The 17,500-nt window shown below is 44.2% G+C and overlaps 1 protein-coding gene across 1 annotated transcript in view; it reads left to right on the top strand.

Annotated features, from left to right (window-relative positions):
• LOC115005389 (dedicator of cytokinesis protein 3-like) overlaps positions 1-17,500 on the top strand; it is a gene marked incomplete at both ends in the record, with an annotated part of 64,774 nt that overhangs the window by 15,265 nt on the left and 32,009 nt on the right. Inside the window, 2 exons of the mRNA XM_029427186.1 lie at positions 8,416-8,471; positions 17,130-17,226. Coding sequence (XP_029283046.1) covers positions 8,416-8,471; positions 17,130-17,226 — 153 coding nt within the window. The remainder of the gene's footprint in view (positions 1-8,415; positions 8,472-17,129; positions 17,227-17,500) is intronic.

Raw genomic sequence — 17,500 nt, 5'->3', positions numbered from 1 at the left:
TTCATGACGTGAGGAAAACTGATCCAAAGCATTTCTTCTGCAGCACTTCAACGCACAATATGTTATGTTCTGCCACTGGAGGGCGCTCAATCAAATCAATAATAAAATACGTAGTTTGGTGGTGTTGGGAAGCAGCGGTGCATCATGGGAGTTCCTCTCTCATTTCATGCTAGAGTTCAGCGCCAGAATCTTCCACAGAAAAGTCGAACATGTCGAGAAAAAGTAAATTATTTTGAGAAAAAAGTTCAATTTTTAAAGAAAGTCGAACATTTAGATCAGCGGTCTTCACTATGTTTACGTGAGAGCCACGTTGAGAGGACAGAGTCAACAGGAGAGACACTTTTACCACAAAATATGAAAAACTACATCCAGTCATAAAGAGCCTGTCTGCTTATTAATCTGTCCTCCAGCCAGAACATACAACATGCAATGCAGCCAATACATTCATTAAAAGCAGGATTACCTTAATACTGGGACGATGTTGTCAAACTCTGCAAACAATATTTCTGCTGAAGCCACAAAGCAGTTTCACAATGTTTGAGTCTGAGAAGGTTCTTTGCCCGAGACAAACTCCATGCGATCTCAAAGGATGCCTCAGTGAATCGTTCAGCTGTATTAGTCGTCCTGTGTTTGAGCCTTTGTTGTCCAGAAACGGAAGAAAGCGGCTCTATTTTTTAATTAATTCTTTTACTAAGTTCACTTCCAGGTGCGTAAGTTTCGTTGAATTTTGGATGCGTTGAATTAACTTTGCTTGAAACAGAGCCGGTGTGTTTGCACATTAAGCACAAAGGGTTCGACTCGTGGAGGACAAATACAAACTCCTCTGTCCACTTGTCTTGAATGTTCCTTTACTCGTCTTGTGTGGCTCGTACCTTTCTTTTTCTTTTTTAACGGGAGCAGCTGTTGTCTGTCCACAAACCACATCTCCAGCATCTTCCTCTCGACTCTGTGGTTTGATGCTCCAAAGACAGATCTTAATGTTCCTCGTGTGTCACGCTTTGTTTCTGTCCACCTGCTGTGCAACTCTTTAATAATAAATGGATCCATTGTCCATCTGTAGAAACACACGCGAACTAGCACGTAATGGTGAAACGAGTGGACCGGAGCCAAACTAACGCGAGTGTGAAGTGCCAGGTTGGTCGTAGCATCCTCCAATTTAAATGTTCCAATTTAGCGATATCAATTATTTTAAAGCAAATGTCCATATTCATAAGCATGCTTATGTCAACATATTGTTAATGAGCTTAAGTGTATTTATTTCTATACTATCCCACCACGTATCTACCCGTCCAAGAGCACATTCACCATGTAGTGCTGATAGAGCGCCAGAACTGGCAGCTCCGCAGTGAGTCAGTGTTCCGCTGAGCAGCTTTAAACATCTTGTTTCTGTATTATTTACATCTTTTATATATTATTATTTTCAATTATTTGTAGGCTAATAGAGCAGACACTGTGCTTTAATGGGTTGTATGTAATAGCCCTGCTTGTTTTTATGAAATATCTGTATTGACTCCATAATCATATCTATCACCCCTTTATTTCGCCCACTGCCACGCGAGCCACCAATTAAAGCTTGGCGAGCTGCAGGAGGCTCGCGAGCCGCGTAATGAGTAACACTGATTTAGATAATAAAAGTCAGAAATTTAGAAAAAAAAGTCTCACATTTTTTAAAAAAGTATTAAGATTTTGATTTAAAAAAGTTAGAGATTTTGGATAAAAAAGGCGAAGAATTTGAGAAAAAATATGGAAATGTTGACCACTAGTCACCTCTATCCAGTTTGAGAGAGTACCATTTACAGAAACTCTCTGTTTCCTATCTCTCAGGAATGATGTCACCCACGGTCCTGTAATACCATAGCTTTCCATTTTCTTGACTAGACGCTGATGCGGCATTTTGTCGAAGGCCTTTTGAAAGTCTACTAAAATTGCATCAATGCGTGATCCCTGGTCTACGATGTCAGTCCATGCATTTAATGTCTCCAGTAGGTGTGTCGATGTTGAGCGTCCCGGTACAAAACCATGTTGGTGTGGTGTTATTATATCATACTGGGAGATGTGAGACATGATGTGGTCACGGATAATAGTCTCCAGGATCTTGCATGCCACAGATGTGAGGCTTACTGGTCGGTAGTTCAGTGGTTCAGATTTGGCGCCCTTCTTGTAGATAGGACTGATAGTTCCAACTTTCCAGTCTTCGGGAATTTCACCATTGTCAACCGACTTTTGGTATATCATATGTAGTGGTGTTGCGAGTTCATTGCAGAGTTCCTTGAGTATTCTCGGGTGTATCCCGTCCGGACCTTGCGATTTGTTGGGCTGCGTATTCTTCAACAATTTCAGCACCGTCTCTGTCTATCTTCAGTGGTTGCATGTCTGGGACATTATCTAGGAATATTGTCCTTTTCCACGGTGAAAACATCTTCAAATCTGGCATTCAGGGTGTTCCCTTTGTCCTTGTCTGTTTTTGCCGAAATAGTTGTGCCGTCTGGAAGACGAGTCTCTAAATCTGGTATACGGTTAGAACATGGCTTTGTCTTAGTCTTGGTGTACCTCCAGGAAGCTTTAGGGTTCACTGCCGTTTCTTGGGCTAGGTTTCTCTCAAAGTCCCGAACAGCTTTTCTCGTGGCCCATTTTGCTTGGTTTCTAGTTTTGGCGAATTTTTCATAATCAGCTCCCTGTCTGGTTTTCATATACTTTTGCCATGCACGATGTTTCTTTTTAACTTTTTGTAGGGCTTGCTCATTCATCCACAAAGGTTTCAGCTTCTTTTGAGGGCCGGATTTACTCAGAGGTATGTTTCTTTGGACGGTCGAAATTATGTGATCCCTTAGTGTCGTCCAACACTCGTCAATCGATTTGTCATTGAAGATCAATGTCAAGTCCAAGTCAACGTCATCTCTCATTTTATCATAGTCTCCTCTATTATATTGTCTCTTCTGTGTCGGTATGTCATACCTTTTATCGTTGTGTAGGCTAACGTCGTAGATGATAACTGCATGGTCACTCTTGCCCAGTGATGACAGAATATGTATGTTTTCTACCTCAGAGTCGTCGTCAGTCAAGATTAGGCCTTTTGTCCTTGACGATGTCGAGTTGGTTCCGTAACATACTGTTTCAAAAAAGCGTCATTCACGCTTTGCAGGAAACGGGCCGGGGCGCCTTCAGTATCGCTTGTGCATGTGTTTGTACACCAGTTAATTTATTTGAAGTTAAAATCACCGCATATAAGGATTTGCTTGTTTGTAATGTCTCCAAGATGACTCATCAATGAGCACAAATTTGTGTTGTTTTCGTCGTCGCTATGAGGGCTTCTGTAGATGCAACCAAACAATAGCGTATTGTTTATTTCTAGCCAGATCATTTCGGAGAACTTATTTACTTGGACGAGTTTGACTGTTGTCTCGGTAGATGTTAAAGATTGATGAACGTAAACGCATATTCCTCGTACTTGATTATTACCCACATTTGTATACAGTGTGTATATATTTGAATCAATTTCAAGCTCATTTTGTGTGACTTTATATCTACCGTTTTTTGGTAATACCTCCATTACACAAATTATCGAGGGCTGATGAATTGTCACCATAGTATGGAATTCCTGACGCTTGTTCATCAGACAGTCTGCATTCGTATACATACAAGTTAATTTATTTACACTATTTACATCTTTCAGGCTCCTATTTACTGGATGTTGACTGGCTCGGCCGCTCGGGTAGGGCGTCGAACCACCTCCTACCTTCTCACCTGCCAGCGGGCATACTCGCCCTGAGCCTCCGCCTGGGCATTCCTTCTTCTCGCCTCGTCTTTGAGTTGCTTGTCGACCGATTGTTGAAGTGGTGTCAAGTCCCGCTTCAAGTACAAGTTTTTTGCTGAGTCGTTGTCAGAAACCGAAAGTCGTGGTGCTAGTTTCAGTAGTTCTCTCTGTTGTTCTGATGAATTAAGTTTAATCCTCAATGGTCGTGGCTTTGTCGCATCCCCTGAAATCTTTCCTAGTCGTGCCACATATATAATTTCCGGACGGAAGTTCAGGACAGATTCGCAGACGTGTAAGAACTTAGTGTGGTCATCGTCTTTTCTTTCCTGATGGTTTTGTTTATTCAAGTCTTCGCGAAGTTTAATACACAGCTGTCTGTGTCGTTAGATAATTTTTCAGTTTGGACACTTCTTTGTGTAATTTTCTAATGTCGCTTTGGTATCAATCTTCTTGTTTATGTCCTCAATCTCAGAGCGGAACTGTCCAAAATAGAACTTACATCTATCTTCTATAAGTTTCTCTGTGGTAATAGTACTGAGGACTTTGGTATCGCAGGACGAACAGAACCAATGTAGATCTGGGCTAGTTTAGAGGCATAACCTTCACGGAGCGTTGTTTTTCATTCTGTCTGTATTTGTTTGCTCAGCTTGTTTCTCTGAGAACTTAAGATCCAGACGTCCGAGGACTAAAGTCCTTCATCTTTCAAATGTAGAGTTAAAAACACCAAGATGTAAAAGTGTCTTAAAACTGGATAAAAAGTCAGTTTATGAAGCTTCTGGCTACACACACAACGCTGACGCTGCTCAAAGGGGAGACGACGCCATGACAGGTGAGAGAGGAAACGTTACCTTCAGGAACATTACACATTTCTCTGTCTCACTACATATACAACACAGGACTGATGACACCATGACAGGAGAGAGAGGAAACGTTACCTTCAGGAACATTACACATGTCTCTGTCTCACTACATATACAACACAGGACTGATGACACCATCACAGGTGAGAGAGGAAACGTTACCTTCAGGAACATTACACATGTCTCTGTCTCACTACATATACAACACAGGACTGATGACACCATGACAGGAGAGAGAGGAAACGTTACCTTCAGGAACATTACACATTTCTCTCTCTCAGTACATGAACAACACAGGACTGATGACACCATCACAGGTGAGAGAGGAAACGTTACCTTCAGGAACATTACACATGTCTCTGTCTCACTACATATACAACACAGGTTGGGTCGTTTATTAAACCTTACACACGCCGCCCTCTGTGTTTGGTGATGAGCCGGTGGATCAGGAGGTTTTGTTGATTTGAGCTGAAGAAGGTGAAACCAACACATTACCCACGATGCAATCTGCTGAAGTTTTCCACTCCAACCTGAACTTTAGTGTAGTGTTTGATAGTTGTTTGCTCTCCTCTTGCTAAGTGCTCTAAGCTCAATCTGTTCATATTTAAAGTGTTTTTTAATATGATGTGGCTTTAATTCTCCATCATGACTAAACGTCCGCCGCCCACTGTCTTTATAAGTAGAGACCAGTGAACACTCTCGTACTTCACGCTGCGCTGTAACTTAGTGTTCCCTTCACTGCTGATGCTCTGCTACTGAACTGAAGAAGTGTTTTAATACTCTTGCCTCTCGCTTCTAAGATTATACACAAACTCTTGCAGTGTGTCCTGCATGAGACTTGTGTTTGACACCATGTGTTTAAATGTGACATTTGCACTACTCTGGAATATTTGAGCTGCGTTTGCTGAAACAAGTCAAAATAAGGCAGCGATTATATCGAGTCTCCCAAAACTGAAACCAGCTGCTTTTTAACAGTTAATCTTTGATGAAGTTTGGTTTGAAACTTACTTGAACTTTACGTGTTTCCTTGAAGGTGAGAGAGTTCAGACTGAATGTTGCAGATGTTGAATAATTTCCAGCGGCAGAGAAAATGATCCCACAAACCAGAGTCGTCCACTCCTACTGCTCACTTCAGATAAACTCTGATTGTAATTAATAAGATGGAGAAAGTGCTGAATATGAGCATCGGTCCCTGACACACACACACACACACACGCACACACGCATACGCTTAGCAGACACAGAGGTGCTCGGGGTATTTAGGTGGATAATAAAACATTATTTGTGTGAAACAAACAAATGGCTGTTATGTTTCTTTAATAAACTGTAAACATGTGTTCGGGTGGAGAGGAGAGGTGAAGGGACACGTATTATTTCTGGGTGGAGGACATTTTTACTGCAGCTTTGTTCGTCTCCATGTTCTTGGCTTCTTTATTCTTTTGTCTTCCTTCGTCGGACACACTCGCTCGTCTTTGTCTCGTCTCCTCTTTTCTCTCTTCTGTAACAAGATGACCTTTTCCAGTGAACCTCTGCTTCAACACCATCCGCTGAATCAGGAGCAACACAACACACACACACACACACACACGCACACACGCACACACACACACACTTTGAGTCAGGGAGCATCACAGAGGTGTCTGAATGTACTGACCTGTTAACAACCATTCATTGTCACAGTTTACAGGGTGAGGGTGTGTGTGTGTGTGTGTGTGTGTGTGTGTGTGTGCGTGTGCGTGTGTGTGAGCGTGTGTGTGTGTGTGTGTGTGTGTATGTGTGTGAGTGTGTGTATGTGTGTGTGTGTGTGTGTGTGCGCGCATGCGTGTGTGTGCGTGCGTGCGTGCATGTGTGTTTATGGTTCAGAGAGGTAATTGAGCGAGCTCCCGGACTTTCTCTCTCTCTCTCTCTTCTCTCAATTAATCTCTCTCCTCTTCTCTCTCTCTCGTCCTCTCTCGCCCCCCTCTCATCTCATCTCCCTCTTTCTCGCCCGTCCTCATCTCATCTCTCTCACCTCTCTCTCTTCTCTCCCTCTCTTCTCTCACCTCTTCTCCTGCCCTCTCTCCCTCTTCTCTCCCCTCTCTCTCTCTCTCCCCGAGATCGAGAGAGAAAAGAAAAGCGAGAGGGAGTAGAACGAGCGAGAGGCTAGAGAGAAAAAGAGAGCGACGAAACGAAACGGTAATGAACGCCGCTCTCTGTCTATCACAAATGCCCGACTCTCTGGGGGCTAGAGAGCAAAACGAGAGAGAGGAAAAGAAAAGAGAGAGAGAGCGAAAAAAAAAAACCACAAAAAGAGAGAGCCGAACCAACAGCGAGCACGAGCGAGCGAGAGAGTAGAGAGAGAGCAAAGAGAGCGAGAGGGAGAGAGAGGGCGCGAGGAGCCCCCAGACAAAAAACGCGAGAGAAGAAACAGAGAAGAGAGAAAAAAGAGAGAGCTAGAAAAAAGAGAGAGAGGGCGCGAAAAAACCCAAAAAGAGAGAGAAGAGGGAGAGAGAGAAAAAAAGATAGAAAAGAAAAACGCGAGCTGACAAAAGATAGAGAAAGGGGCGGCATTCTAAATCCGAAGCCAAGAGGCTCCTGAGCGCTCTCCACCTATCCTCGTCTTTCTCCCCAGAGCGATCTCCTCTCCACTGCTCTCTCTCCCCCCTCTCCCTCTCCCCCTCTCTCACTCTCTCCCCCCTCTCTCTCTCTCTCCCCCCCCTCTCTCTCTCTCCCCCCCCTCTCTCACTCTCTCCCCCCCCTCTCTCTCTCTCCCTATCCGACGCCCTCTAAGAATAGGAAGTTGCTCCCCTGTGTTTTATTATTTGATGTTTGACCCTAAAAGTTCTCCTGACAGACGCAGAGCTCTGTCGACAGTCAGGTTATTATGCACGATGGCTCAGCTGCAGGGCGAGCTTTCAGAGTACAGAAAGGACACACACACACACACACACACACACACACACACACACACACACACACACACATGTGTAGTGTGTAAAGATAAAGGAGTTACAGGAAGATGCTTTACTTCTAGGGGCCACACATGCCGCGGTGCACAGCGCCTCACATGCTGTTGCAACCCTAAAGTGAAATAAAGATATACAGGAAGAGGAGACTGTTGGCTGCTGCACATAAAGGTGTTAAACATCGTGCAACGAGTTTCATTTACACTTTACACATTTCCAGAAACTGAACAACAGAAAACACTAAAGAAAGAATGTTTGTATCACTTTGTCTGCACTGCGATTATATGAAGTCATATATTAAAGCACATGAAGCGACGTGCCTAGCGTGCTAACAGCTTCCACTTTCCTCTTCACAGCGCCGCACATGAATTATTGATCAGCGCACCTCTGAGACTCGCTGCATGTGTTGGAGCGGGGCATGTGTATTTATCTTGCTCCTGTCTGCCTGTGTTCCAGGTCGGGGAGTACTGGAGTGTACTTTACATTCAATTCAATATTCATAAAATAAGCTTGACTCACTCTTTTAGCCACATCCCGGCTGGAGGGAAGTTAAAGTCCAACACGTTCATCCGGCAAATGTTTTCTCATTGTGAGGAAATATTGTGCAGACGTTCATGTGGCTGAATCCTCAAGATGTTTGTGAGTCCCTGACTCATCCTTTAGATGTCTAACATGTGCACAAAGCTTATAAACTTTAGTTCTGGAAGGAGCGGCTGAGCATCCTTTAGCTGCTACACATGCAGGTGAAGAGGAGCCTCTACTTTTAAAAGACAGATTGAATGAAATAATGAAATGTTTGTGGTGCACATGGCTTCATGCATCATGAATATAATTGTTTCTGTCTCTTTCTTTGCAGGGAGTTTTCCCAGCCGGCTACATCCACTTGAAGAAAGCCATCGTCACCAACCGAGGGTAAGTTCACCAGCGAGGCCATAATATACCTCACACAGAGGCTCTTTTCCTTTTCCATCTTCATGCCGACACAGCCGCCTGGATGATGTGTTCAGTGAGCGTGGGGGGAAAATGGTCTTTGTTTTAATGTGTGTACGATCCTTCGCTGGTATGAAGAGTTGTTCCTTCTCACGCAGACGCAGAACGTACGAGCTGCTTGTCTGTTGGCTTTAGTCTTTGCACTTTTTGCCGACACGAACATTCTTCTTCTGTCGCTGCGAGTTCTTTGATGTGTGTTTGGTGCGTCAGGGCCTGAAGAAGTTAAACATGAGAGACGAAGACGTCCACGTAGAAAAGGAGGTCGGGGGGGGCGGATGTGTGCAGAAACACAGGACTTAGAACCCAGGAGACCAGGTACTTTATTGTGAAGATGGAAGTTTATTTTGAAAAGACTGTTAGCATGTAATGAGCAGAAAGTGAGACGTGTCGCTGGAACGCACGGAAAGTGAGGAACAACTATAAATATATTCCCAGTAAAGAACGTGTTCGATCCTGAAGCTGAACGTCTGTTAACCTTGATGAGTTAAACGTGAAGGAAGAAAAGGTTGAATAATAACGTCCTCCACGCAGCTGTTATCTGTGCTGGAGATGAATGAGCTTCTTCAGTTTGGACATTTCATCATCTTGTATCATGTGATCGATCACTTCCTTCCTCTGACACACTGAAAGAGTCCAAATCAATTTCAGCTGGCAGGCGTTCTGCAGCCCCTGAACACAACACTGGTCCTTGTTCTGCAGAGCTGTGCAGTAACATCAGGAAGTTGTATTTAAATGTAATAGCAGTTTATAAGTCAGCAACTTCCTGTCAACACTCATCTGATCGTCTGAGACAAAACGTTTAAGTTGTTCCTCTTTACCCGAGATGCTGAACTCTCTCTCTGCCGCGCCGCGAGGCTTCTTCTTCTTCTTCTTCTGGAGGATTCTTCTTCTTCTTAGGAGGAGGGAGGAGGGTGGAGGAGGGGGAGGCGGGAGAGGAGAAGGAGGAGGAGGAGTGAGGAGGAGAAGGAGGAGAGGGAGGAGGAGGAGGAGGAGGAGGAGGCTTAGAGGAGGAAGGAGGAGGGAGGAGGAGGGGGAGCTGAGGAGGAGGAGAAGGAGGAGGAGGAGGAGGCGAAGGAGGAGGAGGAGTAAGGAGGAGGAGGACTTATCTTAGTATCAGTCTTAGTCTTATTCGTTATTCGGCTTTTCTTCGTATCAGTATTCTTCTTCTTCTCTTCTTCTCCTTCTTCTTCTTCTTTTTCTTCTTCTTCTCCTTCTTCTTCTTCTTCTTCTCCTTCTTCTTCTTCTTCTCCTTCTTCTCCTTCTTCTTCTCCTTCTTCTTCTTCTTCTCCTTCTTCTCCTTCTTCTTCTCGTATTTAAAGCCATCGAATGGCTAATTTGATGAAGTGTGGTTTTTTGTTTCAGTTGTTTTGAGAGCCTTTCTCTCTAAATAAACTATGAACCTCCTCGTCTCTGATTCCCTTCCAAGTTCAAGAGTACATATTTTAATACATTTACATAATGATTGGAAAAGCTTCTTTAAACTCCAGATTAATCAGAGTTACAGAGCGTGTCTCGATTTGCATAAGAGTTTTTTAATTAAAGGCACGGAGAGTAAATTAATTGGAATTAGTGAATCTTTACTGTTTCGAGCTCCAGGGCACAGGAAGGAGCTCCACTGAGAACAGGCGGCTGCTGCATCACCACAAGTATAGTTCTGGACCAGATCTCAACTACAACACTTCAAAATGAATGTTTGTGGGATTCAGAGTGTCAGATCTTTTTATTGTCAAGAACTGGCTTTTACATTTGATATTGTTCATCACAAACTCTCAGACATGGAGACATGAGTAGAGACAACTTAAGCTTGTGTTGGTGGAAGGAGTGAAGCACAAACTGAGAAACTAAACTAAAACTTTAAAAGGTCACGCCACAGTAACTCATGTTCTGCGTCAGAAGCTTTCATATTCCTAACATATGATATATTATACCCACAAACAAGAGTTAATGACAAGTGACTTAGTGACATAAGTGTGCATTACTTAAAGTATGTTTGACAAATACCTTTAAAACTTTTATTAAATAAACCTTTTCTTTTAGCTTGTTGGTCCATGAATATTGAAGTCACAGTACTCTACTACATTAAGTTATAGATTTATATATCTATAAGTGCAACATGCAGCAAAATGAGTTTAAATTCTTCTTGGATCAGCTGAGTGAACTGTGATGTGATGTTTCAACTCTGTGTCAAATATACCTGAACACACACACATGATGCAGTCACTGTGCATCTGGACTCACACCTCAAATATCTCCAGCTCCCTGAACGAACAATGACTTTTTACTCTAACATTTAGCAGACGCTCTTATCCAAAGCGACTTACATTGAACTAAGTACAGGTACAGTCTCCCTGGAGCAACTCAGGGTTAAGTACCTTGCTCAGGGGTACAATGGTGGCAGTCTGGTATTGAACTCACAACATTCTAGTGTTGCGTTTGGAAGGCGTACCACTAGACCACTAGGCCATAACAACCCTTGACTAAAGACTTCCTGAACGAAGGAGTTCCTGAACGAAGGACTTCCTGAACGAAGGACTTCCTGAACGAATGACTTCCCAAATGAACGACTTCCTGAACGAACAATGTCCTGAATGAACAAAGTCCTGAAGGAACGACTTCCTGAAGGAAGACCTTCTTGAACGAACGACTTTCTGTACGAACGACAACTTCAGAGTCAGAGTCAGAGTCAGAGACAGAGTCAGAGACAGTAGACAGAGTCAGAGACAGAGACGTAGACAGAGACAGTAGACAGAGTCAGAGACAGAGTCAGAGTCAGAGACAGAGACAGTAGACAGAGACAGTAGACAGAGACAGAGTCAGAGTCAGAGTCAGAGTCAGAGACAGAGTCAGAGACAGAGTCAGAGACAGAGACAGAGACAGAGACAGTAGACAGAGACAGTAGACAGAGACAGAGTCAGAGTCAGAGTCAGAGACAGAGTCAGAGACAGTAGACAGAGTCAGAGACAGAGACAGAGACAGAGTCAGAGACAGTAGACAGAGTCAGAGACAGAGACAGAGTCAGAGACAGAGTCAGAGACAGAGACAGAGTCAGAGACAGAGTCAGAGTCAGAGTCAGAGACAGAGTCAGAGACAGTAGACAGAGTCAGAGACAGAGACAGAGACAGAGTCAGAGACAGTAGACAGAGTCAGAGACAGTAGACAGAGTCAGAGACAGAGACAGAGACAGAGTCAGAGACAGTAGACAGAGTCAGAGACAGTAGACAGAGACAGAGACAGAGTCAGAGACAGAGTCAGAGTCAGAGACAGAGACAGAGTCAGAGACAGAGTCAGAGTCAGAGACAGAGTCAGAGTCAGAGTCAGAGACAGAGTCAGAGACAGTAGACAGAGTCAGAGACAGAGACAGAGACAGAGTCAGAGACAGTAGACAGAGTCAGAGACAGAGACAGAGTCAGAGACAGAGTCAGAGTCAGAGACAGAGTCAGAGTCAGAGTCAGAGACAGAGTCAGAGACAGTAGACAGAGTCAGAGACAGAGACAGAGACAGAGACAGAGTCAGAGACAGTAGACAGAGTCAGAGTCAGAGACAGAGTCAGAGACAGTAGACAGAGTCAGAGACAGAGTCAGAGACAGAGTCAGAGACAGTAGACAGAGTCAGAGACAGAGACAGAGTCAGAGACAGAGACAGTAGACAGAGACAGTAGTCAGAGACAGAGTCAGAGTCAGAGACAGAGACAGTAGACAGAGACAGAGACAGAGTCAGAGTCAGAGTCAGAGACAGAGTCAGAGACAGTAGACAGAGTCAGAGACAGAGTCAGAGACAGAGACAGAGACAGAGACAGTAGACAGAGACAGAGTCAGAGACAGAGACAGAGACAGTAGACAGAGACAGAGACAGAGTCAGAGACAGAGACAGAGACAGAGACAGAGACAGTAGACAGAGACAGAATCAGAGTCAGAGTCAGAGACAGAGACAGAGACAGAGACAGTAGACAGAGTCAGAGACAGAGTCAGAGACAGAGTCAGAGACAGAGACAGTAGACAGAGACAGAGTCAGAGTCAGAGTCAGAGACAGAGACAGTAGACAGAGTCAGAGACAGAGTCAGAGTCAGAGACAGAGACAGTAGACAGAGACAGTAGACAGTAGTCAGAGTCAGAGACAGAGATAGTAGACAGAGACAGTAGACAGAGTCAGAGACAGAGACAGTAGACAGAGTCAGAGTCAGAGACAGTAGACAGAGACAGTAGACAGAGTCAGAGACAGAGACAGGAGACAGAGACAGAGACAGAGTCAGAGACAGTAGACAGAGACAGTAGACAGAGACAGAGACAGTAGACAGAGACAGTAGACAGAGTCAGAGACAGAGTCAGAGACAGAGTCAGAGACAGAGACAGAGACAGTAGACAGAGACAGTAGACAGAGTCAGAGACAGAGTCAGAGACAGAGACAGTAGACAGAGTCAGAGACAGAGTCAGAGACAGTAGACAGAGTCAGAGACAGAGTCAGAGACAGAGTCAGAGTCAGAGACAGAGTCAGAGACAGTAGACAGAGTCAGAGACAGAGTCAGAGTCAGAGTCAGAGACAGAGACAGTAGACAGAGTCAGAGACAGAGTCAGAGACAGAGTCAGAGTCAGAGTCAGAGACAGAGACAGTAGACAGAGACAGAGACAGTAGACAGAGACAGAGACAGTAGACAGAGTCAGAGTCAGAGACAGTAGACAGAGTCAGAGACAGAGACAGAGACAGTAGACAGAGTCAGAGACAGTAGACAGAGTCAGAGACAGAGACAGAGACAGTAGACAGAGTCAGAGACAATAGACAGAGTCAGAGACAGAGACAGTAGACAGAGACAGAGACAGTAGACAGAGTCAGAGACAGTAGACAGAGTCAGAGACAGTAGACAGAGACGGAGACGGAGACAGAGTCAGAGACAGAGACAGAGTCAGAGACAGAGTCAGAGACAGTAGACAGAGTCAGAGACAGAGACAGTAGACAGAGTCAGAGACAGAGTCAGAGACAGTAGACAGAGTCAGAGACAGTAGACAGAGTCAGAGACAGTAGACAGAGTCAGAGACAGAGTCAGAGACAGTAGACAGAGTCAGAGACAGTAGACAGAGTCAGAGACAGAGTCAGAGACAGTCGTCAGAGTCAGAGACAGTAGACAGAGTCAGAGACAGAGACAGAGTCAGAGACAGTAGACAGAGTCAGAGACAGTAGACAGAGTCAGAGACAGAGTCAGAGACAGTAGACAGAGTCAGAGACAGAGTCAGAGTCAGAGACAGTAGTCAGAGTCAGAGACAGTAGACAGAGTCGGAGACAGTAGACGGAGACGGAGACAGAGACAGAGACAGAGACAGAGACAGTCGACAGAGTCAGAGACAGTAGACAGAGACGGAGACAGAGTCAGAGACAGAGTCAGAGACAGTAGACAGAGACAGAGACAGAGACGGAGACAGTAGACAGAGTCAGAGACAGTAGACAGAGACGGAGACAGAGTCAGAGACAGAGTCAGAGACAGTAGACGGAGACAGAGACAGAGTCAGAGACAGTAGACAGAGTCAGAGACAGAGACAGAGTCAGAGTCAGAGACAGAGACAGTAGACAGAGTCAGAGACAGTAGACAGAGTCAGAGACAGAGTCAGAGACAGTAGACAGAGACGGAGACAGAGACAGAGTCAGAGACAGTAGACAGTAGACAGAGTCAGAGACAGAGACAGAGTCAGAGTCAGAGACAGAGACAGTAGACAGAGTCAGAGACAGAGACAGAGTCAGAGTCAGAGTCAGAGACAGAGACAGAGTCAGAGACAGAGTCAGAGACAGTAGACAGAGTCAGAGACAGAGACAGAGTCAGAGTCAGAGACAGAGACAGAGTCAGAGTCAGAGACAGAGACAGAGTCAGAGACAGAGACAGAGACAGAGTCAGAGACAGAGTCAGAGACAGAGACAGAGACAGAGACAGAGTCAGAGTCAGAGTCAGAGACAGAGACAGAGTCAGAGACAGAGTCAGAGACAGAGTCAGAGTCAGAGACAGAGTCAGAGTCAGAGTCAGAGACAGAGTCAGAGTCAGAGACAGAGACAGAGTCAGAGACAGAGTCAGAGTCAGAGTCAGAGACAGAGACAGAGTCAGAGACAGAGTCAGAGACAGAGACAGAGTCAGAGTCAGAGACAGAGACAGAGACAGAGTCAGAGTCAGAGACAGAGTCAGAGACAGAGACAGAGTCAGAGACAGAGACAGAGTCAGAGACAGAGTCAGAGACAGAGACAGTAGACAGAGACAGAGTCAGAGACAGTAGACAGAGACAGAGTCAGAGTCAGAGACAGAGACAGAGACAGAGACAGAGACAGTAGACAGAGACAGAGTCAGAGACAGAGACAGAGACAGTAGACAGAGACAGAGACAGAGTCAGAGACAGAGACAGAGACAGTAGACAGAGACAGTAGACAGAGACAGAGTCAGAGACAGAGACAGAGACAGAGACAGTAGACAGAGACAGAGTCAGAGACAGAGACAGTAGACAGAGACAGAGTCAGAGACAGAGTCAGAGACAGAGACAGTAGACAGAGACAGTAGACAGAGACAGAGACAGAGACAGAGACAGTAGACAGAGACAGAGACAGAGTCAGAGTCAGAGACAGAGACAGAGTCAGAGACAGAGACAGAGTCAGAGTCAGAGACAGAGACAGAGTCAGAGACAGAGACAGAGACAGAGACAGTAGACAGAGTCAGAGTCAGAGTCAGAGACAGACAGAGTCAGAGACAGAGACAGAGACAGAGACAGAGACAGAGACAGTAGACAGAGACAGAGTCAGAGACAGTAGACAGAGACAGAGTCAGAGTCAGAGACAGAGACAGAGTCAGAGACAGAGACAGAGACAGAGACAGTAGACAGAGACAGAGTCAGAGACAGAGACAGTAGACAGAGACAGAGTCAGAGACAGTAGACAGAGACAGAGACAGAGTCAGAGTCAGAGACAGAGACAGAGTCAGAGACAGAGACAGAGTCAGAGTCAGAGACAGAGACAGAGTCAGAGACAGAGACAGAGACAGAGACAGTAGACAGAGTCAGAGTCAGAGTCAGAGACAGAGACAGAGTCAGAGACAGAGACAGAGACAGAGACAGTAGACAGAGTCAGAGTCAGAGACAGAGACAGAGTCAGAGACAGAGACAGAGACAGAGACAGTAGACAGAGACAGAGTCAGAGACAAACTACAAACTAAAGAGTCTAATGAGCTGCAGACGCTCGACTGACCCGACGTCCAGATTCAATTCAGTTTGTAACTCACATCAAGTCCTTCAGTAGTCTAGGGACAAACATTCAATATGTGTTACAGCAGTTTATCATATTTAGTCTCAGTTATGTATATATATACATATATATATATATATATATATATATATATGGTGTCTTCAGGTGATGTGTCTTCAGGTGGAGCAGCAGGTCGACACACAAGTTCAGAGGTCGTGTGAGGTTTCTTACTTTAAAACGAGCCGTATGGATTCTAGATATGAAACACAGAATCAGAAATACTTTATCCCATTCTACACAAATATAAACAGATTTATTATAAGAAATATAGAAATAAGTTCGCAAAAGATGTGCATTATACTGCAATATATAGCAGCAACAAATATAAATAATAAATATGTAAATAATATTAATAATAATGCGTTAAAATGCAAGAATATAAAATAAATAAATACATTCAGTATTAATGCCAGTACACTGAGTGTTGCACAACTGAATTATTATTACATAAAATTATTGTTATGTTATGTTAGTATTACCCGGTTAAAGATATAAATAAATATGTCTGTACATATTTATAATAATTCTTCCTCCTTTAAACTTGTTTTAACTTCTTGGCACATAAACCAATATTTATTATAACTTTTCTTGTTATTTAAACAAAACTCCTTTTAGAGTTTCATCACATTGACATTAAACAGAGTGTTACATCCTGTCGAGTCTTTAACAAGTCGTCTTATATAAGTGATGAATATAATATGAATCTGCAAAGTACCTGCAGCTGCTGCTGAGATGCAGTGAAGTAGAACTAAAGTGCTCTTTGTGTCTGCGTCTGTGTTGTTACAGTGATAAGAAGTGATCCTAGAACAAGTCGTATCTCACAAACGTTAGCAACATGACACGCGAGAACATTCGTGCTCATTTAATTACACACGATTATTATTCTTACAGATTTAACAACATGACCGTGGGCTTCTTCTGCAGACCGTTCTTCTTCTGTGGTGCATTGGACTGTAACCCTCCAAACACAGTTCACATTGATACATTATTGAAAGATAACCATGTGCTTTACATGTTGTGTCCTAAATCTGTTTGACTTCATGGTTGTTCGGTGAATGAACGCAGTTTATGGATGTTTGATTCATAACAACATTGATTTACATGGTTTAAAAAGGGAGGAACATTTACAGGATGATGCAATAAGTTCATTGTGTTTTTGATTCCTTGTGTTTAAACATGTGTGGATAAGCACGGGCTTCATGCACCGGAAAACAATAACCTGTGAATAAAGCATGTGTGTGTGTGTGTGTGTGTGTGTGTGTGTGTGTGTGTGTATGTGTGTGTGTCTGTGTGTGTGTGTGTGTGCACTCTGTACAGGCCGCAGGAGACGGTGGTGCCTCTTGAAGACCCCATTGTTACCGAGGTGACGTCTACGCTGCAGGAATGGGCCTTACTGTGGAAGCAGCTCTACGTGGTGAGTGTGTCTGCAGCTTCTCTCCCTTCATCTTCATCTTCATCTTCATCTTCATCTTCATCTGTATTAATGCAACAGAGCCGACATGTTTGGTTAGCCAGAGGCACTGCACATGATTCATATGCAACCATAAAGCTTGAATTATCTCATCTGTTAACCTACTTTAGTGTTTCTACACACGTTATCATAGAGAAGGAGGTTCAGTGGGAATCTCATGATGTGTACATTTAGACTGAACCTTCCTCATGTGATGAGCTCAAACAGGTGGTGTGAT

This window comes from Cottoperca gobio, unplaced genomic scaffold (genome assembly GCF_900634415.1).
Source record: "Cottoperca gobio unplaced genomic scaffold, fCotGob3.1 fCotGob3_297arrow_ctg1, whole genome shotgun sequence".
Classification (NCBI taxonomy): domain Eukaryota; kingdom Metazoa; phylum Chordata; class Actinopteri; order Perciformes; family Bovichtidae; genus Cottoperca; species Cottoperca gobio.
Note: the sequence above shows the minus strand (reverse complement) of the source record. Positions and strands in the feature narration are given on the sequence as shown.